General features: G+C 43.7%; 1 protein-coding gene across 2 annotated transcripts; it reads right to left on the bottom strand.

Moving 5' to 3' along the window:
• Nucleotides 1–401: 401 nt before the first annotated feature.
• Nucleotides 402–15,749, bottom strand: mnta (MAX network transcriptional repressor a). Of its 2 annotated transcripts, none has more exons than XM_044120532.1 (6): nucleotides 15,661–15,749; nucleotides 10,370–10,991; nucleotides 10,104–10,145; nucleotides 9,536–9,647; nucleotides 2,137–2,329; nucleotides 402–1,913 (listed from the first exon to the last, which is right to left on the bottom strand). In XM_044120532.1, the coding sequence occupies exons 2-6, from the start codon at nucleotides 10,825–10,827 to the stop codon at nucleotides 1,183–1,185; spliced, it is 1,536 nt and encodes a 511-aa protein (XP_043976467.1). In that variant the 5' UTR covers nucleotides 10,828–10,991; nucleotides 15,661–15,749; the 3' UTR covers nucleotides 402–1,182. The 2 variants fall into 2 exon arrangements, with proteins under 2 accessions (XP_043976467.1, XP_043976466.1); XM_044120531.1 differs by lacking the exon at nucleotides 15,661–15,749 and adding an exon at nucleotides 15,069–15,614.
• Between the last annotated feature and the right edge of the window lie 247 nt (nucleotides 15,750–15,996).

Genomic DNA, 15,996 nt, shown 5'->3' with positions numbered 1-15,996 from the left:
GTGAACTTTCCGGTTAGCTTTGCAGCGACGTCGACCAAAAATTATTTGCATATGACATTGGGAGAAGACTCGTTTTATTTTTTTGTCCTGGAAAAGGAAAAAAAAAAAAAAAAAGTCCCTGCGGTAATATTGCAAAATACAAAAACATGAGGGAGAAGTCTGTTAAAGTGGTCGAATGTGATTCAGGAGGTCTGTGTGGTCGGTGTGGTCGCCGCCATCGTTATATACAGCAATATATATATATATATATTTTTTTTTTTTTACATGGTCCCAGAGGAAAACAATAAGAAAAATTACATTAAACACAAATTATTCATCAGGACAAATAAGCAACAGTAAAAATTCAGCTGTAAATGTTTCACTCTACATATATTTTAGTAACGTGATCTTGACGTCTGTGACGCGTCGCTCCCTTCCCTCCCACAGATCAGTACATTCAGGTTGAGAGAGCTGCGTGTCGCCGCACTCACACAGTAGAAACGTTCACAGTGCAGGCTTTGTTAAAAGATGATTATTCACATCTGGTGCTGAACTTTATACCCATGTCAGAGTAGTCGCTGTAGATTAATGCGCTTCTGTTGAGCATCAGTATTTCTCATGTGGTCATAAAAAATATATAAACCAGGCTGCTGGGTAGTTCAACACAGCGACTGATTCTATTTGGCAAAAATATTTGGTACTCTAAGCAGTAACAAAAACACAACTCTACATGTGTACGACTGCAGGTAACAGCAAAAACTGTGATTGTCGAAACGGAAACTGCACATTATTTTACTGTAAGAGGGCGTTATCTGGTTTTTATCCTTCAGTAAATTCATGATTGGAGTGGTTTTACATCGCACTGACAGGAGGGGGCGCTGTAGCCGCGTGCAGCGTCAGCGCTGACTCCAGCTGTGGCGCAGAAGGTTGAGTCCGGTCCAGGATTTAGCTCCAGCCCTGCAGCATGTGCTGCTGCTGCTGCTAGAGGAGGAGCTGCTCTAAATCAGAGTCCAGCTCAGATCAGGATGTGAAAACATCTTCTGCTTCTCTGCCTAAAAAAAGCACATGCACCCGTTTGCTTTGGGCGCATGCTGATGACCTCATGCAGCCCTGATTGGCTCCCTGGCTGCTGTCGGTCTGCAGCGTCCTGCCCTGCTGATCCCAGTCCTGGACCGCTTCCCGCCTCGGTTCTTTCCGCGCCTCTCAGGCCAGCTTCAGAGTGCTGATGGGGAAGGAGGGCATCGTCACCATGGTAACGGGGTTAAGCACCGTCTGACCCAGGAGCTGCGGGTGGTGAGCCATCATCTGAGTGCTCACCGCTGCCTGCTTGCCGACGATTGCGGCGGCGGCTGTGGCCTGGGTGGAAGAGGTGCCGTTGACGTGCGGGTGGGCGATGTGGCCCACCACGGCTGGCGGCGTGACCGCTACCGGCTGCGGGTAGAGGGCCGGGATGTGCTGCCCCAGGTGGGCCACTGGGTGAACGGTGATGTGGCCAAAGGGCTGAGGACTAGGGGCCAGATGCACGGAGCTGCTGGTGGTACAAGGGGCAAGGGTCATGTGTTTAGGGGCCCCTCCGTGGAGAACGTGGTTCACTGCCTGGATGACGGAGGGGTGGGAGACCGAAGCGTGGGCGATAACCGTAGGATGCAGGCTGGCGGCAGGCTTGGCGGGGACGGAGGGCACGCTGGATGCCGGAGCGGGGAGGATGGGCGGGGCTACGGGGTTCAATGGGAGGGGCTGCAGCAGGGAGGCTTTGTTCAGGGTGGAGATGTGCTGGGTGATAATGGAGGCGGTGGTGGCTGGGGTCACAGCTGGAGTCTGGGTGATGAGCTTGAGCAGCTCGGGCTTCATGGTGTGGGGCGCAGCGGGCGAGGCGCTCGGCGCTCTCTGAGCCGACTCTTCCTCCAGGTCTTCCTCCATTCCTTCCTCACCCTCTGGAACAACAACAGCACTCACTGTCAGTCTCAGGAGCATCATGCTGGGATTTATCACAAACACAAAGTAGAACATGAATGTCAGGAAGGAAGGAAGTTGTGTACTTGTATTTTGCCCCTTCAGTTTCAACGATGTAAAGCTGAGGTGACAGCCTCCTGGGGCGTCTTTACAGTTTGCCTGAGCCAGCATCCCACTGAGCTGCTGTGGGCCAGATGTGCTCACCTGAAGCGGTGGAGGTGGAGGCCTGGTCCTCCTCCGGCTGCCCCGTCTGTCTGAGGACGCGGTCGATCTCCACCACATCCATCCACTGGCTCACGTCGTTCTTCAGCTCCGCCAGCCGCTGCTGCGTGGCGATCTTCTCTCTGGCCAGCCGCTCCATGTCGTGTTCGTACTCCTTCTCTTTGCGCTTCAACGTCTGGAAACATATGGAAGCGTCGGGTGGATGAAGGCAGAGCGATGGGCAGAGGTTCAAGAGTTTGCACGCTTTCCCCAGTCAAATTCAAACATTTTTCAAACTTTTCAAGCAACACTGTTCTGATTAAAACAATACAAATGAGCTGAAGAAGACAGTTTCAATTCACTATTATATATCTTTTATTGCTGTTGCATAATATACCGTATTTTTCGGACTATAAGCAGCTATTATTTTCCCGCTTTGAACCATGCGGCTCATAGCCCGGTGCGGCTTTTCTGTGGATTTATTTTTCAACCACCAGGGGGCTCTTTAGCAGGAAGTGTATCGTTGGATGTCAAAATTGGAAATCAAAGAAAAAAGCCCTAATTTTCATTCAGAACAAGCACAGGCTAGCAGCAGACACGCCGGAGAAATGTTTTCAAACTCACATGATGCGGCTTTAAAGTTGAAGGCTATCGATCTGACAGTACATATAGTACACGCTTAACGCTCGGCGTGAACGAAACCATGGTTCGGAGTTGGAGACGGAGGACTGATAAATCCAGCAGATTTAGTGAGACGCTCCCTCTGCTGTGGAGATACCATCAGCTTACAGCCCGGTGCGGCTTATATATGTACTTTTCCAGTTTTGTTTTTTGTTTGTTTGTTGTTGTTTTTATGTAGGTGGAGCTTATAGCATGGTGCGCTCTATAGTCCAGAAAATACGGTATTATCATTGCATTATACAGCAGGGACACGATGAACTAAAATATAACAAGATCTTGTGCTTTGAAATGCGTCTTACATTTCAAATTGTTTGGCGATCAGCAGGTAGAAATAACACTGAGTCAAAGGGAAGTGAAACAAGAGAAGTTTAGTCTGATTTAACTGGAGTGAGCAAAAAAAGGTAGGTGTCTTTAATATCTTTAAATATCTGGTTTCAACTACAAACATTTTCCAAATTTAGGCTTTTAACCAAATATTAGATTGCACTTTAATTCAACATGTGTAGTTTGAATATCAAGCATTTTAAGGTCTTTACACAAAAATCAAATATTTTCAAGACACTCAAAACCCTTTCGGAAGATCTTAGAAAATTTTAGCCTTTTTAAGGATTTTAAGCATCCGTATGAACTCTGGGGATAAAATGAATAAATTATTACCACCACATCTGGCTTGGTGGGAAAATAGTCTCATTCTTTTTACTATAAATGAAACTAAATCACATTAGGGAAAAAGCGTGACTTATTGGCAGAATTAGCTGCTTTGTCTGGTGTTATAACTTAACAGATTACATCCTGTGAGCGGCTCTGCGATTAAGCGCTGAGAATAAAACGTTTACAAGATTTGTAAGCTGATTACTTAAAATTATTGATTGTGCTGTGCAGGAGACAAAAATAACAGTGCTGCAGCGTGAAGAAGGAGGAGTATGAAAGTAGGAGGCGCTTCCTGGCAGCGGCTCCTTGTGACCCAATTCGCCTTCACCAGCTGACTGAGCTGGACTTCCCTGGCATCAGGAGGAAAACACATGAAAACCTGACCACACATCAAATGAAAGCCAGGACAACCAGAAACCCTCGAGGAAATTAGCTTGAACTAAAGACTGAGCCCAGCATGACAAGAGAAGACCAACTATATTATTATAATATTTTGAAACTGAGCACTATAATTAGGCGTGCTTTTCACCAGCGTGGCTCCTTTATCCAACACGCGCTCTGGTGAGGAGGGAAGTGGCTCTGTGAAACCTGATGACTCAGGATCATAAAGCCAGTTTCTCCAGGGGTGGACTTCCTGTTCACGTCCGCAGGGCGAATGAGAAAAAGGGAGGCTGGGCGGCAGGGGGACGCATGAAGCAGCAGCAGCATGAGATGGGAAAGGTTTGTGCTGACCCGCTCTCTGCACACGACCCACAGCACAACGCTGCACATGAACGCAAATAGCAGAGGGGAACAAAAGGCGGGCCGAGTGTGAGTCGGCACCTGTCTCTCTTTAGTCCTGATCCAGGATTAGAAAAACAACGGGCCCAACACTCTGAGGCTTTGCTGCGCCGCTCTGCAGCGAGGCCGTCACTGAAGCACATGGACGGAGTTTCTCTTTCTGGTTTTTAAAGCTACAAACAGGAATTCACTGGAAAGTAATAATATTAATAATAGGCTCACTTTCAACACAGCTTTTCACCTGTAAAGTTCCTATTGAATTATTATTTGATCAGAATAAAATCACCCTCCTAAAGCCAGGACTCTAAACACAGAGTCCTGGCTTGCTTCTTGCGACCTTGTGACCTCATGCACATGCTTCTTGTGACCTCGCCTCACACAGGCCAACCAATCAGAGTGTGTGTGACGTGGTTTAGAACATTGCATTGCCAATAAAATACGTGGGATGTGGTTTTTGAAGAGAACTAAGATGGGCTGGAATGATCTTATTGGCAAAGATCTACAAAAGACTGATGAGCCGTTAAATGTGATCCATCAGTATGATTTACAAGGCTGTGAAAAATTCTCAAACGCCTCAACGTCCTACATTATCAAACTACTTTTAATATACATAACGACGCTGAGTAGAACTGTGTTCTGAACCACAGGGATGTACAAACAGGAATGTGACATACTTCACCTGCAACAAACCAAGGCCTGAAAATCCCCTAAACTGAACCTGTTTGACAACATGAATTATTCTAAAAAGAAAAACAAAAATCTGAAAAGGCACTTCTTGTTTGAGAAAATAAAAGCCAAACAAAAGAAAGAAGTAAAGTGGCTGTTAAAACCCCATTTTAAAGCTTTTGGACTCCAGCGAGCTCCAGATGATAATGGAACAGTGGTGAACTACGTCAGGGTGCTGCCATACGACTTCAACAACTCGCCATCATTGATAGAGCTATGATATCCTTTCTCTATTAAAAAGTCCTGAAAGAATGTTGTGATCTGAAGCCCACCAGTAGCTCCCCCCGATCTGAGCGGTCCACATGAATGTGGGGCTTTGAATGGGTTTAGCCAGTGTGGGTTTAGTTCTGCTTAGATTCCAGGAAGAACTTGACCTCAAACAGGCCTGAAAACCTTTTCCTGCGGCTGAATTAAACAATTTCTGTAAAATTCTTCCCCAGCGATGAAAAACACTCGTTGCCGAGGCTCGTCATGCTGTGATTTTTAAAACCTGTGTAACCTGGCTGTGGACACTCTTACCTGTGTTTTTATTGACTCTGTGGTTCTAAACATGTCTTTGTAAGGTGATCAAGATTTCACTCTTTTGAATTCACCATGATAGTCGGATATATTGAAACATTAAAATGTTGGGAGCCATGGAAACGTAACAGATAATGACAGCACTTTACAGCTCAATGAGTCAGGCAGAACATAAACGCCTGAATGACTGATGACGTCTTCAGTGTCAAATAGTCTGAGACATTTGGACACAGAAGGGACTCTCCGAGAGGACCAGCAGCTCTGTGTTGATATCACTGGATTGCCTCTATCTTTGTTTGGCAGGGAAACAACCAAGGACCTCTCAAGGTTTCCTTCATAACCTTGGACAAACACGGACTCTTACGGTGCCATGAGGTCATCTCAGATTTTGCCTCAACATACAAATATTGACTTTTAAATTCAGTAGGGAAGAAAAAAAGACAGTAAAACAGATGGAACTGCTTTCTTTCTTTCTTTTCTTTTTTTTTTTGCAATCTTATATGAGTCATAAGCTGCCATAATAGTACACGGCGTGAGTCATGGAGAGAGCATGGAGCAGAGAGGAGACACGCTCCAGAAACATGGAGACCCACTGAACCCGGTGGTGGAGTACAGGCTGCAGCGTGCTCACATCTCGTTAATAACAGCTGAGATTAGCCAAGTTAACCTGGTGGCTAAGTCTGCAGCAGATGGATCGCACATCAGCATGTTAATCATGTCACCAGGTTGGTAAGACACAAACTGCAGAGAACTTAAATTATTCTTTGCACATGGCTGCACTCCGAGGAGCGACCTCTTCTTCTTCTTCCGACACAGACACAGCGTCACCTGAGCTTTGTTTGTGTGCGGACATCTAGATTAGCACACAGATAGGCTGAACCGGGTGTGTGTGTGTGTGTGTGTGACACGCATGCAGGGTAAACGGCAGCAAAGCTCCGTCACAAGCAATGCGAGTGCCGAGCACATGGCCACAGAGACAGGGAGCGGGAGGGGGCGGATTGAGAGGGAGCAACACAAGCTGTACTCACTGACTCAGTGCTGCAGCACACGGCTGGCTCCTCTTAAAGGGCCAGCAGCGCCACAGGCCACGTTGCAGACATGCTGCTCAGCCTGGCCCACCGACCGGGCTTCTGCACAGGTCTTGTGACGCTCTTGTTACCATAGACCATTGTCTTTCTGGGCCTTCCAGCGGGAAAAAAAAATTCACATGGTGCCTGACTAACAGTTAAAAGCTTGTCTGAGGGAAAGAATATCTACTTTCTGAATGATTTCCTTGTGAGAAAAGGTTAACCGACTAATATTTGGCCTAATTACCTCTTAGTTCAGATCTAATTGAGCCGAGGTCCAGATATTGGTTGCATATTTGTTCTCATGATCCATGATAAAAGTACCACAATCCACAAGAATTAGGTGTGTAAATATGTATAATGTGGGACATATTTGGACGAGATAATTGGGGATGGGATGCAATAAGCTTTGGTTTTCTCCTAGTCCTTCGCAAACTGGATATGAAATATTGTTCTTTTTTGATGTTTGATTATTATTATGGGGTTGTTTGTTTTCTTCTTATTCATCTCAATGTATTTTCTTTTGACAATTTACATGTTCGAAATGAATGAACATCACAATTTGAATAATTAATCTCTAAAGCCCGACTGCCACAGTTTCAGCCGGAAACGCAACATGTCTCCTGCTGGCAGTGGAGGAACAAGCCGGCGACGAGACGAGGCAACAGTGGAGTAAGCCGAGCCTTGTGTTTACCACTCCACGCTCCCTCCCTGCTGCTGGCAGCTCAGCGCCGCGGTACAGCGAGTCCTGCCTGCTGCCGCGCTGGGCGGGGGCAGCGCGGGGGGTGACGTCTCGCGGTCTAGGGAAGCCATGTGCTCGCTGCTCATGTGGCCTTAAAACCTCAGAGGGGCGGGGCAGAGGAAGGGAGGAGGAGCGCTAATGCGGCGGCTTAACTTTCCAGTCTCTGTGATTTTGTTTTTGTTTGTATTCCTTTTACGCTGCCGGCTCACGAGGATCATAATCAAATAATAATAATAAACAGAAACGCACGTAGCTGCGTGAGGAGAAAAATATGAAAGAACCTGACTCCATATTAATCTGCTCTGAGTCCCAAGTTGATAAGATGATATGAGGAAGTCCAGATGTTCAAACAGTTGGCAACTTTGTGGAAAAGTGTTAAAACTCCTGCCTCGGCGCTTACTTTAGCATTACATAAACATTTGGATTCGGCTGCAGTAGAAATGAAATGTGATGCCAAGCCTACAGCTTTCTGCAAATCACTTTTCTGAGCCGCAGTTCAGAGAAGAAGCTGCTCCACCTCCTCCCGTCGGCCCGGGACGGAGAGAGAACGGGGGCGGGGAGAGGAGTATGCAGACCAGACACGTGTTCCCATGCCTCCACTTTATCTTGTTTTCCTTTTAAACCAAACTCTGTGTGTGTGTCACTCCACTGCCCGCCCAGTGACGGGAAAAATCCTCTTTGTGGGGGAAAAGGCGTGCACGAGTACAAATACAGACAGACCTTTGTGACCTTACAATACATGAACCGGTTTCTGTGCAACTACATAATGGAGGTGGGAGTAATAAGAATTTTCTTTCCTCTTTGTGCCTTAAAATGTAGCGATTGTTAACGTCATTATGAGGGAAAGCTGGGGATGTCAGTGTGCCAGTTTATCACGACAGGCACAGTAGGACGCTAAATCACAGAGGGAGGCGTTGGGAGGGAGGCTGACTGATGAGCCGTGCACCCACGCTGTCCCACTTTCCTCCTGAGAGGACCAACCAGACTGCTGCTTCTCTAATTCCTGTCAGCCACAAATCAACCTCTTCAATTTCAACATTCCCAAATCTGCTCCCCTGTTCAATAATAAAATCTGGAGAGCAGCTTCTGGTAGGAAGGCCTGTACAACTCAGAAGCAAGAGTGAATAAAGTAACCTCATTCATCGCTCAGTGACGGGTAGGAAAAGCAGTTTAAAACCAAAACATGTCAGCCTCATAACTACTGGAGCTGCTCTCAGATCAGAGGGATTTCAGGAGATCCATCGAGAAACATCAGCTCCTTTTCTGGTTGGACAACACTCTTCAGTGTGGAAGTTGAAGTTTGCCATTTTCAGTATTAGTAAAGCAATACAAATCCACCAGAGGAAGCACACAGATGTAAGAAGTTGCTTAAACGTAAATTGTATTTTCTCCAACATGTCTGATCTGTGCTGCAGTAAACAGGAAAGGTACACAGCATGCAGCAAGGCTGATATTCTATGCCTTTGAGATTCCCTGTCTGTCATTGAAAATGCTGTTTTAGCAACGCTAATTGCGCAAACTCTGCAAATCGCTTATGTAAAATAGCCCTGTTTTGATTTTTTAAAAGCATGACACCAATTCTGATCCCAAATCAAATAATATGACCACTTGCACCAGAAAGGCAAAGCAAAAATATTTAAATGCTGATCTTATATTTTCTAATAGTTTCTAAAGAGAAATTAGAATTAGCTAAAATTGATATAATATTCCCAAAAAACCAGTCTGACTCTTCTCATTTCATATTTAATGATCAACTGTTTAAAAATAAGTTAGAAAGGAAACTGTGAATGTCTGTAAAAACTGAATTCTCACTCTATTAAACTGGGCCAGCGGTGGACCTTTGCACCAGCAGTTTACAACCACAACACCCACACTGAATCAAACACGCAATGAGTCATGAACAGACCTTTTAACAGCAGCAACAATTACCCCGAACAGAATCAAGTGAAAAAGCCTGTAGTTGAATAAATTCCAAAGAAGCTTAAGTCGAGCTAAAAATAGATTGAAATGCCTTGCGCAAATGGTGCTTGAACTGCTTGGACACTCCTGTTGTTGTGCTAACAGAGCTAGCTGCTTTTGATCCAATCACGGTTTTATAGCAGAGGAGCAGGTTTCTGTCCGGCCACTCCCTCTGTTCCTCACGCTTCGCTTCCAAATGACGCGCAGTCTTCAGAAAGGAAACCACAAAGCTTGTCAGATAAGCCCGAACACTTAGGCACCTGCTGAAAGGGCTCACCTGAATGTATCTGAGAGCACTTCTCAACACGCTGAGGTTAGAGGTTTTCTTCTCGTCGATGTTAGGGATGTTCTTTTTCAGCGTCTCGAAGCACTCCTTCAGGTGCGCTCGCCTGGCAGACGCAATGAAGACCGAATCAGTGAGAACAAACTCTCGAAATGATTAGTTTTAATAACCCCTAGGATTTTTTTTTTTTTTAAAGAGCTACACTGCAAATGAACAAATCTAACCAAGTATTTTTGGTCTAGTATCTAATGCAAATATCTTACTAGACTTGAAATAAGACAAAAACAACTTGCAAGTAACTTTTCAGCAAGGTATAGGAGTTTGTCTTAAGTCAATAATTCCTTAAAGTTGATGAAAAAGTACCAGTTCCATTGTCACATTATAACACGGGAGACATTTCTTGTTATAAGAGAAATAATCTGCCAGTGGAACTAGAAACTATACTAGAATATTTGGTGAGATTGTGTGGTTTTGCAGTGAAATAAACCTTTTACATTTCTGTTACAGCAGATGTCATGAGGTAAGAAGTGAGGTAGTCATTAAGGAGGCGGGTAAAACTCACCTGTTCTTCTCTAGTTTGTTGTGCACTTCTCTTGTGCCAGCCCTGCAAGAACAGAGAAAAAAAACCTCATGTCCAACTGAGGCAACCTGACGAAAACAATCACAGTTAATCAAATATTTTCTTTCTTTCCACTGACATTTTAGTGGGGATAAACTCTGGGTTAATCGTTATTTCTGACATTTTGTGAAACATCATATTGATTTAGTGAAACTATACCAAAGTTCTAACAGTTAAAATAACACCCAGCCTCATTTCGTTGGACGTACCCTCCGGGTCTCTTCTTACTGTCCAGCTGGCGGCCGTCGTCAGGCGGACTCCCCCGGCAGACGTTGCCGTTCTGCGGGGGAGTGGGCTGGAGCAAGGGGCTAGGGTGGGGAAGTAAAGCTTGGTGCTGAGGGGCTGAGATGATTGAACTTGCATAGCACTGAACCACTTGCTGCGGCGGCTGCTGCACTTGAGTGTTTTGGTCGATGAGCAGAGAGGGGTTGTGATGGTTCTGGATGGGCTGCCTGTGGTTGACCGTCACCGCAGGAGTTGGGTAGTCGGCTTTGAGAGGCGGGGAGCACCTCACGCCCGCGGCGCTTTGCTCCTGAGGGGATTGAGGGTCTCTGTTAGGGAAGGCCAGCGACGGAGCAGCTGGCGGTGAAAGGGTGGTGACTGGCAAAGAGGGTGACCCTGTGGGGCTAGGGGTAACCACGGGGATGGGGAAGACGGTGACAGGCATGGAAGATGGAGGCAAAGAGGGAGGTATGGGTGGTGGGCGGCACTCGGTGAGACGTCCCTCTGCTTTGGGGACATTGTTGATGTGCGGCGTAGAGTTATAAGTCACATCAGGGTAAATATACTCAGTCTTCTGCTGCAGAAGCAGCTTTGCCTTCACTTCATCCTCTGCGGAAGGACAAAAACAAGCAGGTTACTAATCTACCAACAGCTCACTCATGCCCACATAGCAATTCATTAGAAAAAAATAAATATGTTTTGTTAAGGCTGGGCGATAAAGCTCAAAAATAAAATTTCCGGGGTTTTTTTTCACGCCAGATCCGATTTTTTCCCTCACTTTCCTTTCCGTAAAAACGAAATTACAAGTGACAAAAAGTGCCTTTTATGTTAATCATCCATTCTGTGAGCTGTAAGGCTATGAGAATTATTTTTAATCACAGGATCATAATATTAGCAAAATAAATATGCAGTTTTACCAGAAAAATGTCTTAAAATTACAAGAAAAAAGCCTTCTTCAGAAAAAAGCTTCGGTAGATTTTTTAAAATTATTTTTCATTGGAGTGCTCATAAAATTACTACTTCAGTTTTTAGATATTATGGCTTTATCCTGGTATTATTTTGACTGTCACATTTGTTTTTAATTCCAAAGGACTGTGACATAAAAATGAAAATAAAGGTGCTGCAGTACTTGTGAATCCAACAGTGAAAGCATGCAGATCAGCTGACCTTGAATACCCTCAAAAAGTGCATCAAATTTATTCTGCAGGTTGATAAAAAAAAAAGTTGGCCATTTCATCTGATACATCCAACACAATGCATAACGCATAAATTTGAATATTTCTGAAATCATTTAGCCAGTGTTGGTGTAAAACATTGACAGTGAAATATTTTACACTCAAATCCCCCAAAAACAGATTTTACCCAGCGTTCCCCTGCTGAGTAAAATCTACCAGAATTGCATTTGTCCAACAGAAAAAAGTTCAAAGGTGAGGAACTTTAGAGCTCTACTTCTGGAGGACAAATCTTTACTTAAAGATTGTCATGAACCAAGAAAACTTGGTTTAGTATGAGAAATTACAGAAATCAAAACCAAATTTTCTTGGCTATTGCAACCAGGAAAAGTGCAAACATATTGAAAAAAACAAAACATTTCAATGCTTCATGTGTGTCAACAGACACTGTTGTAATTTCTTGAACGTGTTTGACATAATGGGGGGGGGGGGCAACTATGAGGGAAATGTCTTCTGTTTTCAATAACTGGTAAACCTTTTAATACAATCCCACTGACTAGTCATTTTCTCTGTATATGTGTCATGTCACGTTATAAAAAGTTGTCCTCCAAGTAGGGAAAACGCTAAAAGAACAGGATGTTCCGCTAACCGCGCCGGCCCACTTTTATAAGACGTGGTGCGTTGTGTTATTGTAGAAAGTGATTTACTGTATTGTGACGCAGGCACATCAACAGCGGTGCCTTTTCAGACAGAAAACAAATGAGGCAGTTAGAAAAAAGAAACAGCGGGTTTTCTATAGGCATTATATAACTGCAGCAGCACATAGAGAAACACTGGCCTACTTTCCCGCACACAGTGACCTGCTCTACAGCAGCAGAGGAGGAAGAGGAGGAAGAGGAGGACTCTGCTCCCCCAGTGCAGCAAAGCAGGAGGAGCAGCGAGAGGAGAGAAGCAGGACCTCTCACTCTGATCCTGTTCTAATAACTCTTGTTCACACCGACTTCATCAAAGTTTAGCCTTTACACAGCAACAGACTTTTTTGTTTTTGTTTTAGGAAGACGGTTTAGAATTTTACGATTAGCACACATCAAATCTCCACACAGGCAGAGGAGCTTAAATTTAATCCCAGATGCAGCTGTAAAATCTTAATGAGCTTGCATCTGGTCCTGAAGGAGCACATTAAGGTAGCTTTGTGGTAAGGTTGTCCTTACTGCAAAAACATCCTGGGTTTAAATCCCAGCGGTGGGCTGTCTGTGCAGAGTTGGAAACGTTCTCCATACGCATGTGTAACATCCAGGGTTCTCCAGGTACATTTTTGTGACTGTTTCTCTCCGTAATTGGGCTGCACACTATCAGCTAAGCATGTAAGTGCAATATAATGATTTAGTATTGCACTGACTATAATGATTCACCCATATTTTCCTTACAAATCACTTCTTGACAGTACAATGCCCCCTTTCTTTGTGTGTAAGCTTTAGCATCTCAGCCACTAAAATATGCATCAAAGACAGTGAAAGTACTTTCAACTGGCCAAATATGTTAGTGGTATAGAGACAATAGATGCATGGCACTTTAAAATATTGCACCCATGCAGGCTTTTGTAATTATAATATTCCACATATTAAATGTGCAATGATTGCAACTCAATATATTGCACAGCTCTATTCAGATTTATGAAAATATTTCACCACAACAAAAAGACTTATGTGTCATGGTACAAAAAAAACCTTAATCACCACAAGATAAGCAAAAACGATCCAACTAGAGATGCTACAGTGTTTTAGAAAACAGTACTCACATGGTAATACATACAGAAAAAAGAAAAAAACATGCCATTATGTAAAATTTGGTCTTCACTTATGAGCATCATCTTACGAAATAATTGAACATATCAAGTACTTTCTCTTTGTGTAGACCAGCGATTTTTTTTCCTTGACTTTATTTAGCTTATTCAACAATATTTTTATTCCGACCCAAAGGTTTCCCCAGGAAAACCTGCTAAGCCCGGTGGTTGGGTGCCGGGGCAGTCATTCAGCCAGCGGCCCGTCGTGTTTGTGAGTTTAAAAAAACACTCAAAAACACGAGTGAGTGTTTTTGAGTTTAAAGTTGACAGAAAATTTGAAAATATTCCTTGATAATCATGTGTTATTGAAAGACTGGAAGATTAACACCTGACCACCAACTATAAAGTCTTAATAAATGCAAACATTTTAAAAGGACTTAAATAAATAAGCAATGCTTAGTCAAGTAAAGCTTGGTGGCCTGCCAGGCTTATATTACACTGGGGGAAATCCTGCGACCCCACCTTGACCCTCATATCACTCCAAGATCCATACAAAAGTCTTTAACCCTTATTAAAGACAATATTCCCTTAGAATGTACTTTGGACAATCTAAAATATACATAAAATATACATACTAAACCTGTCTATATTTTTCTAGAAATAAGGTTGAGAGTAAAAAAAAAATTATAGAAAAGATCTTTCTCTTTTTTGTTAAAATCTAACTGTCCGGGTTGTACCTGAACCAATAGATGGATGGAAACTGCGTTAGCTGGTTTTGCTAAAACTTACTGTTTAGCTACATATTCAGCTTTCTGCGCTTTAGGCGGAATGAGGTTAAATTTCCACAGAGTAGTGGCTCATCTTTTGTACAAACAAGCTCTGGGAGGGGTAGCCCAGCACGCACGTGGTGAAGGGGGCGGAGTCAGCATGCAGTTAATACTTTGGGGCGAGGTTTGTTGATAGCGCGTCATCGACAGACATTCAAAGCCCCCCACCAGCGTCTGAGAGGAACAGGAGTTTGTTTCTATTTTATTTTATTTTTTAAACAAACAAAAAAAAAAACCCTGATATAAGTAGACTGGGACACGCAGTCGTGTCTCTGTACAGTAAGACTATAGTTCGTATTTTTAACCACAGTGGCTGATTGAAGTGGACAGATGTATGTAAACCAGTCACTTGATCCCCTTTGGACGCTGTCAGGTCATTATATAAAAAGGAGCCTGGCATTCCCAGCGCCACCGCCCTTTATCCCCCCGTTTGAGTCGATGGATTAATATATCTCTTGTAAAGCAGTTTTATTATAGCGTGATCGTGTAATCTTTATAATAATGAAGTAAAAGCAGAAACCATCTGAGAACTTTACAGTGTGAAATGCGCAGCAGGTTTCAATGCAGTAGCGCCTGCACTCACTGCAGTAAAAATAATGCATATTTCACTATTATTTCTGTTAGTGACCAAATAAACTAGCTGCAACCCAATCGTCTGCACGCAAACACAAATACGAAAGTAAAACTAAAATACTCCCTGACATTTCGCAGATACACAGATCTCATCTTTAGATTAAGATACAACTGCACAGAAATCGCTACGTGAGTGACGCCAGGAAATGAATAACATCCATCGTTTTACCCAAAATATCAGTCTTCTTTGATCCTTTTTAACCCCGCAGTTTAAAAACTGTACTTCGGAAAACACATCAAACGTAACAATAAAAATAAAATCCAAATTTACCACGTGCTTTCTGTTGTTGCTGGGCTTGTAATTCCAAAAACTTGGCAGCTTCCAGAAGCGTTTCGATGCTCATTTCTGTCCAGTGGCAAAATACACCCTGGATTTTTCTTTAGAGAAAAGCACAACAGCGAAGGAGAGATACACGCCCGTGTAGTACAGTACGGGAAGAGGTTCCCAGACTAACTCTGGGGGAGGGAAAACAAACTGAAAAATGAAGTAATCGGATCCTCCTCCTTCTCTGCACAAACCCAACCACTTACGTAGAGGAGTTACAAACAAGATGGCGCTCAAAGTAGTACGAACAAATACGGTTTGTGAATCACGCAGTTAGGAGACGCCCACAGACACGTAGCCGTCCCCACCCTCTGTCAGAGGAAGACAAAACACGGAACATGACTCAGGGCGGTGTGTGTTGTGAAAAAACCCCCCAACCTTCAACGCTCCGGGTTACATATTTTACGAATGCAACGCTTCCTTACTATTATTGGCTTTCGCTGTGCATTTATGGTAAACGGACGTTAATGTTATTGTGAGTCCGCCATTCTCTACAATGAAGTTTACGGTCGTAGCTGTCAAAACCTCATGCGCCTACCTTGTGACCCATGTTCATCTGTCAAAAATGTAATAAAATAAAGATAATGTCATAGGATTTTAAGCAGAACAGTAAGCGACGGTCTGTAGCAGTTTTGTGTCGCTTAGCAACCTGCTTACGTCAACCGTAAAAACTTTCGAACATTTAGCAGGCTTTCAGATAAAATACATTTCCAACACCGCATCTTTGAATATTTTTCATGTTTTGTGGAAATTTAACTGCTGAATGTATTCTTCAATTATTAACATTAGCTTTCAACAGTTTAAAAGTTATTTTATGTGAGCCAGTACAGTAGCAAAACTGACAAACCACGTGTACATGTAGTGCACAATGTGG

Source organism: Gambusia affinis, linkage group LG06 (assembly GCF_019740435.1).
Source record: "Gambusia affinis linkage group LG06, SWU_Gaff_1.0, whole genome shotgun sequence".
NCBI lineage: Eukaryota > Metazoa > Chordata > Actinopteri > Cyprinodontiformes > Poeciliidae > Gambusia > Gambusia affinis.
Note: the sequence above shows the minus strand (reverse complement) of the source record. Positions and strands in the feature narration are given on the sequence as shown.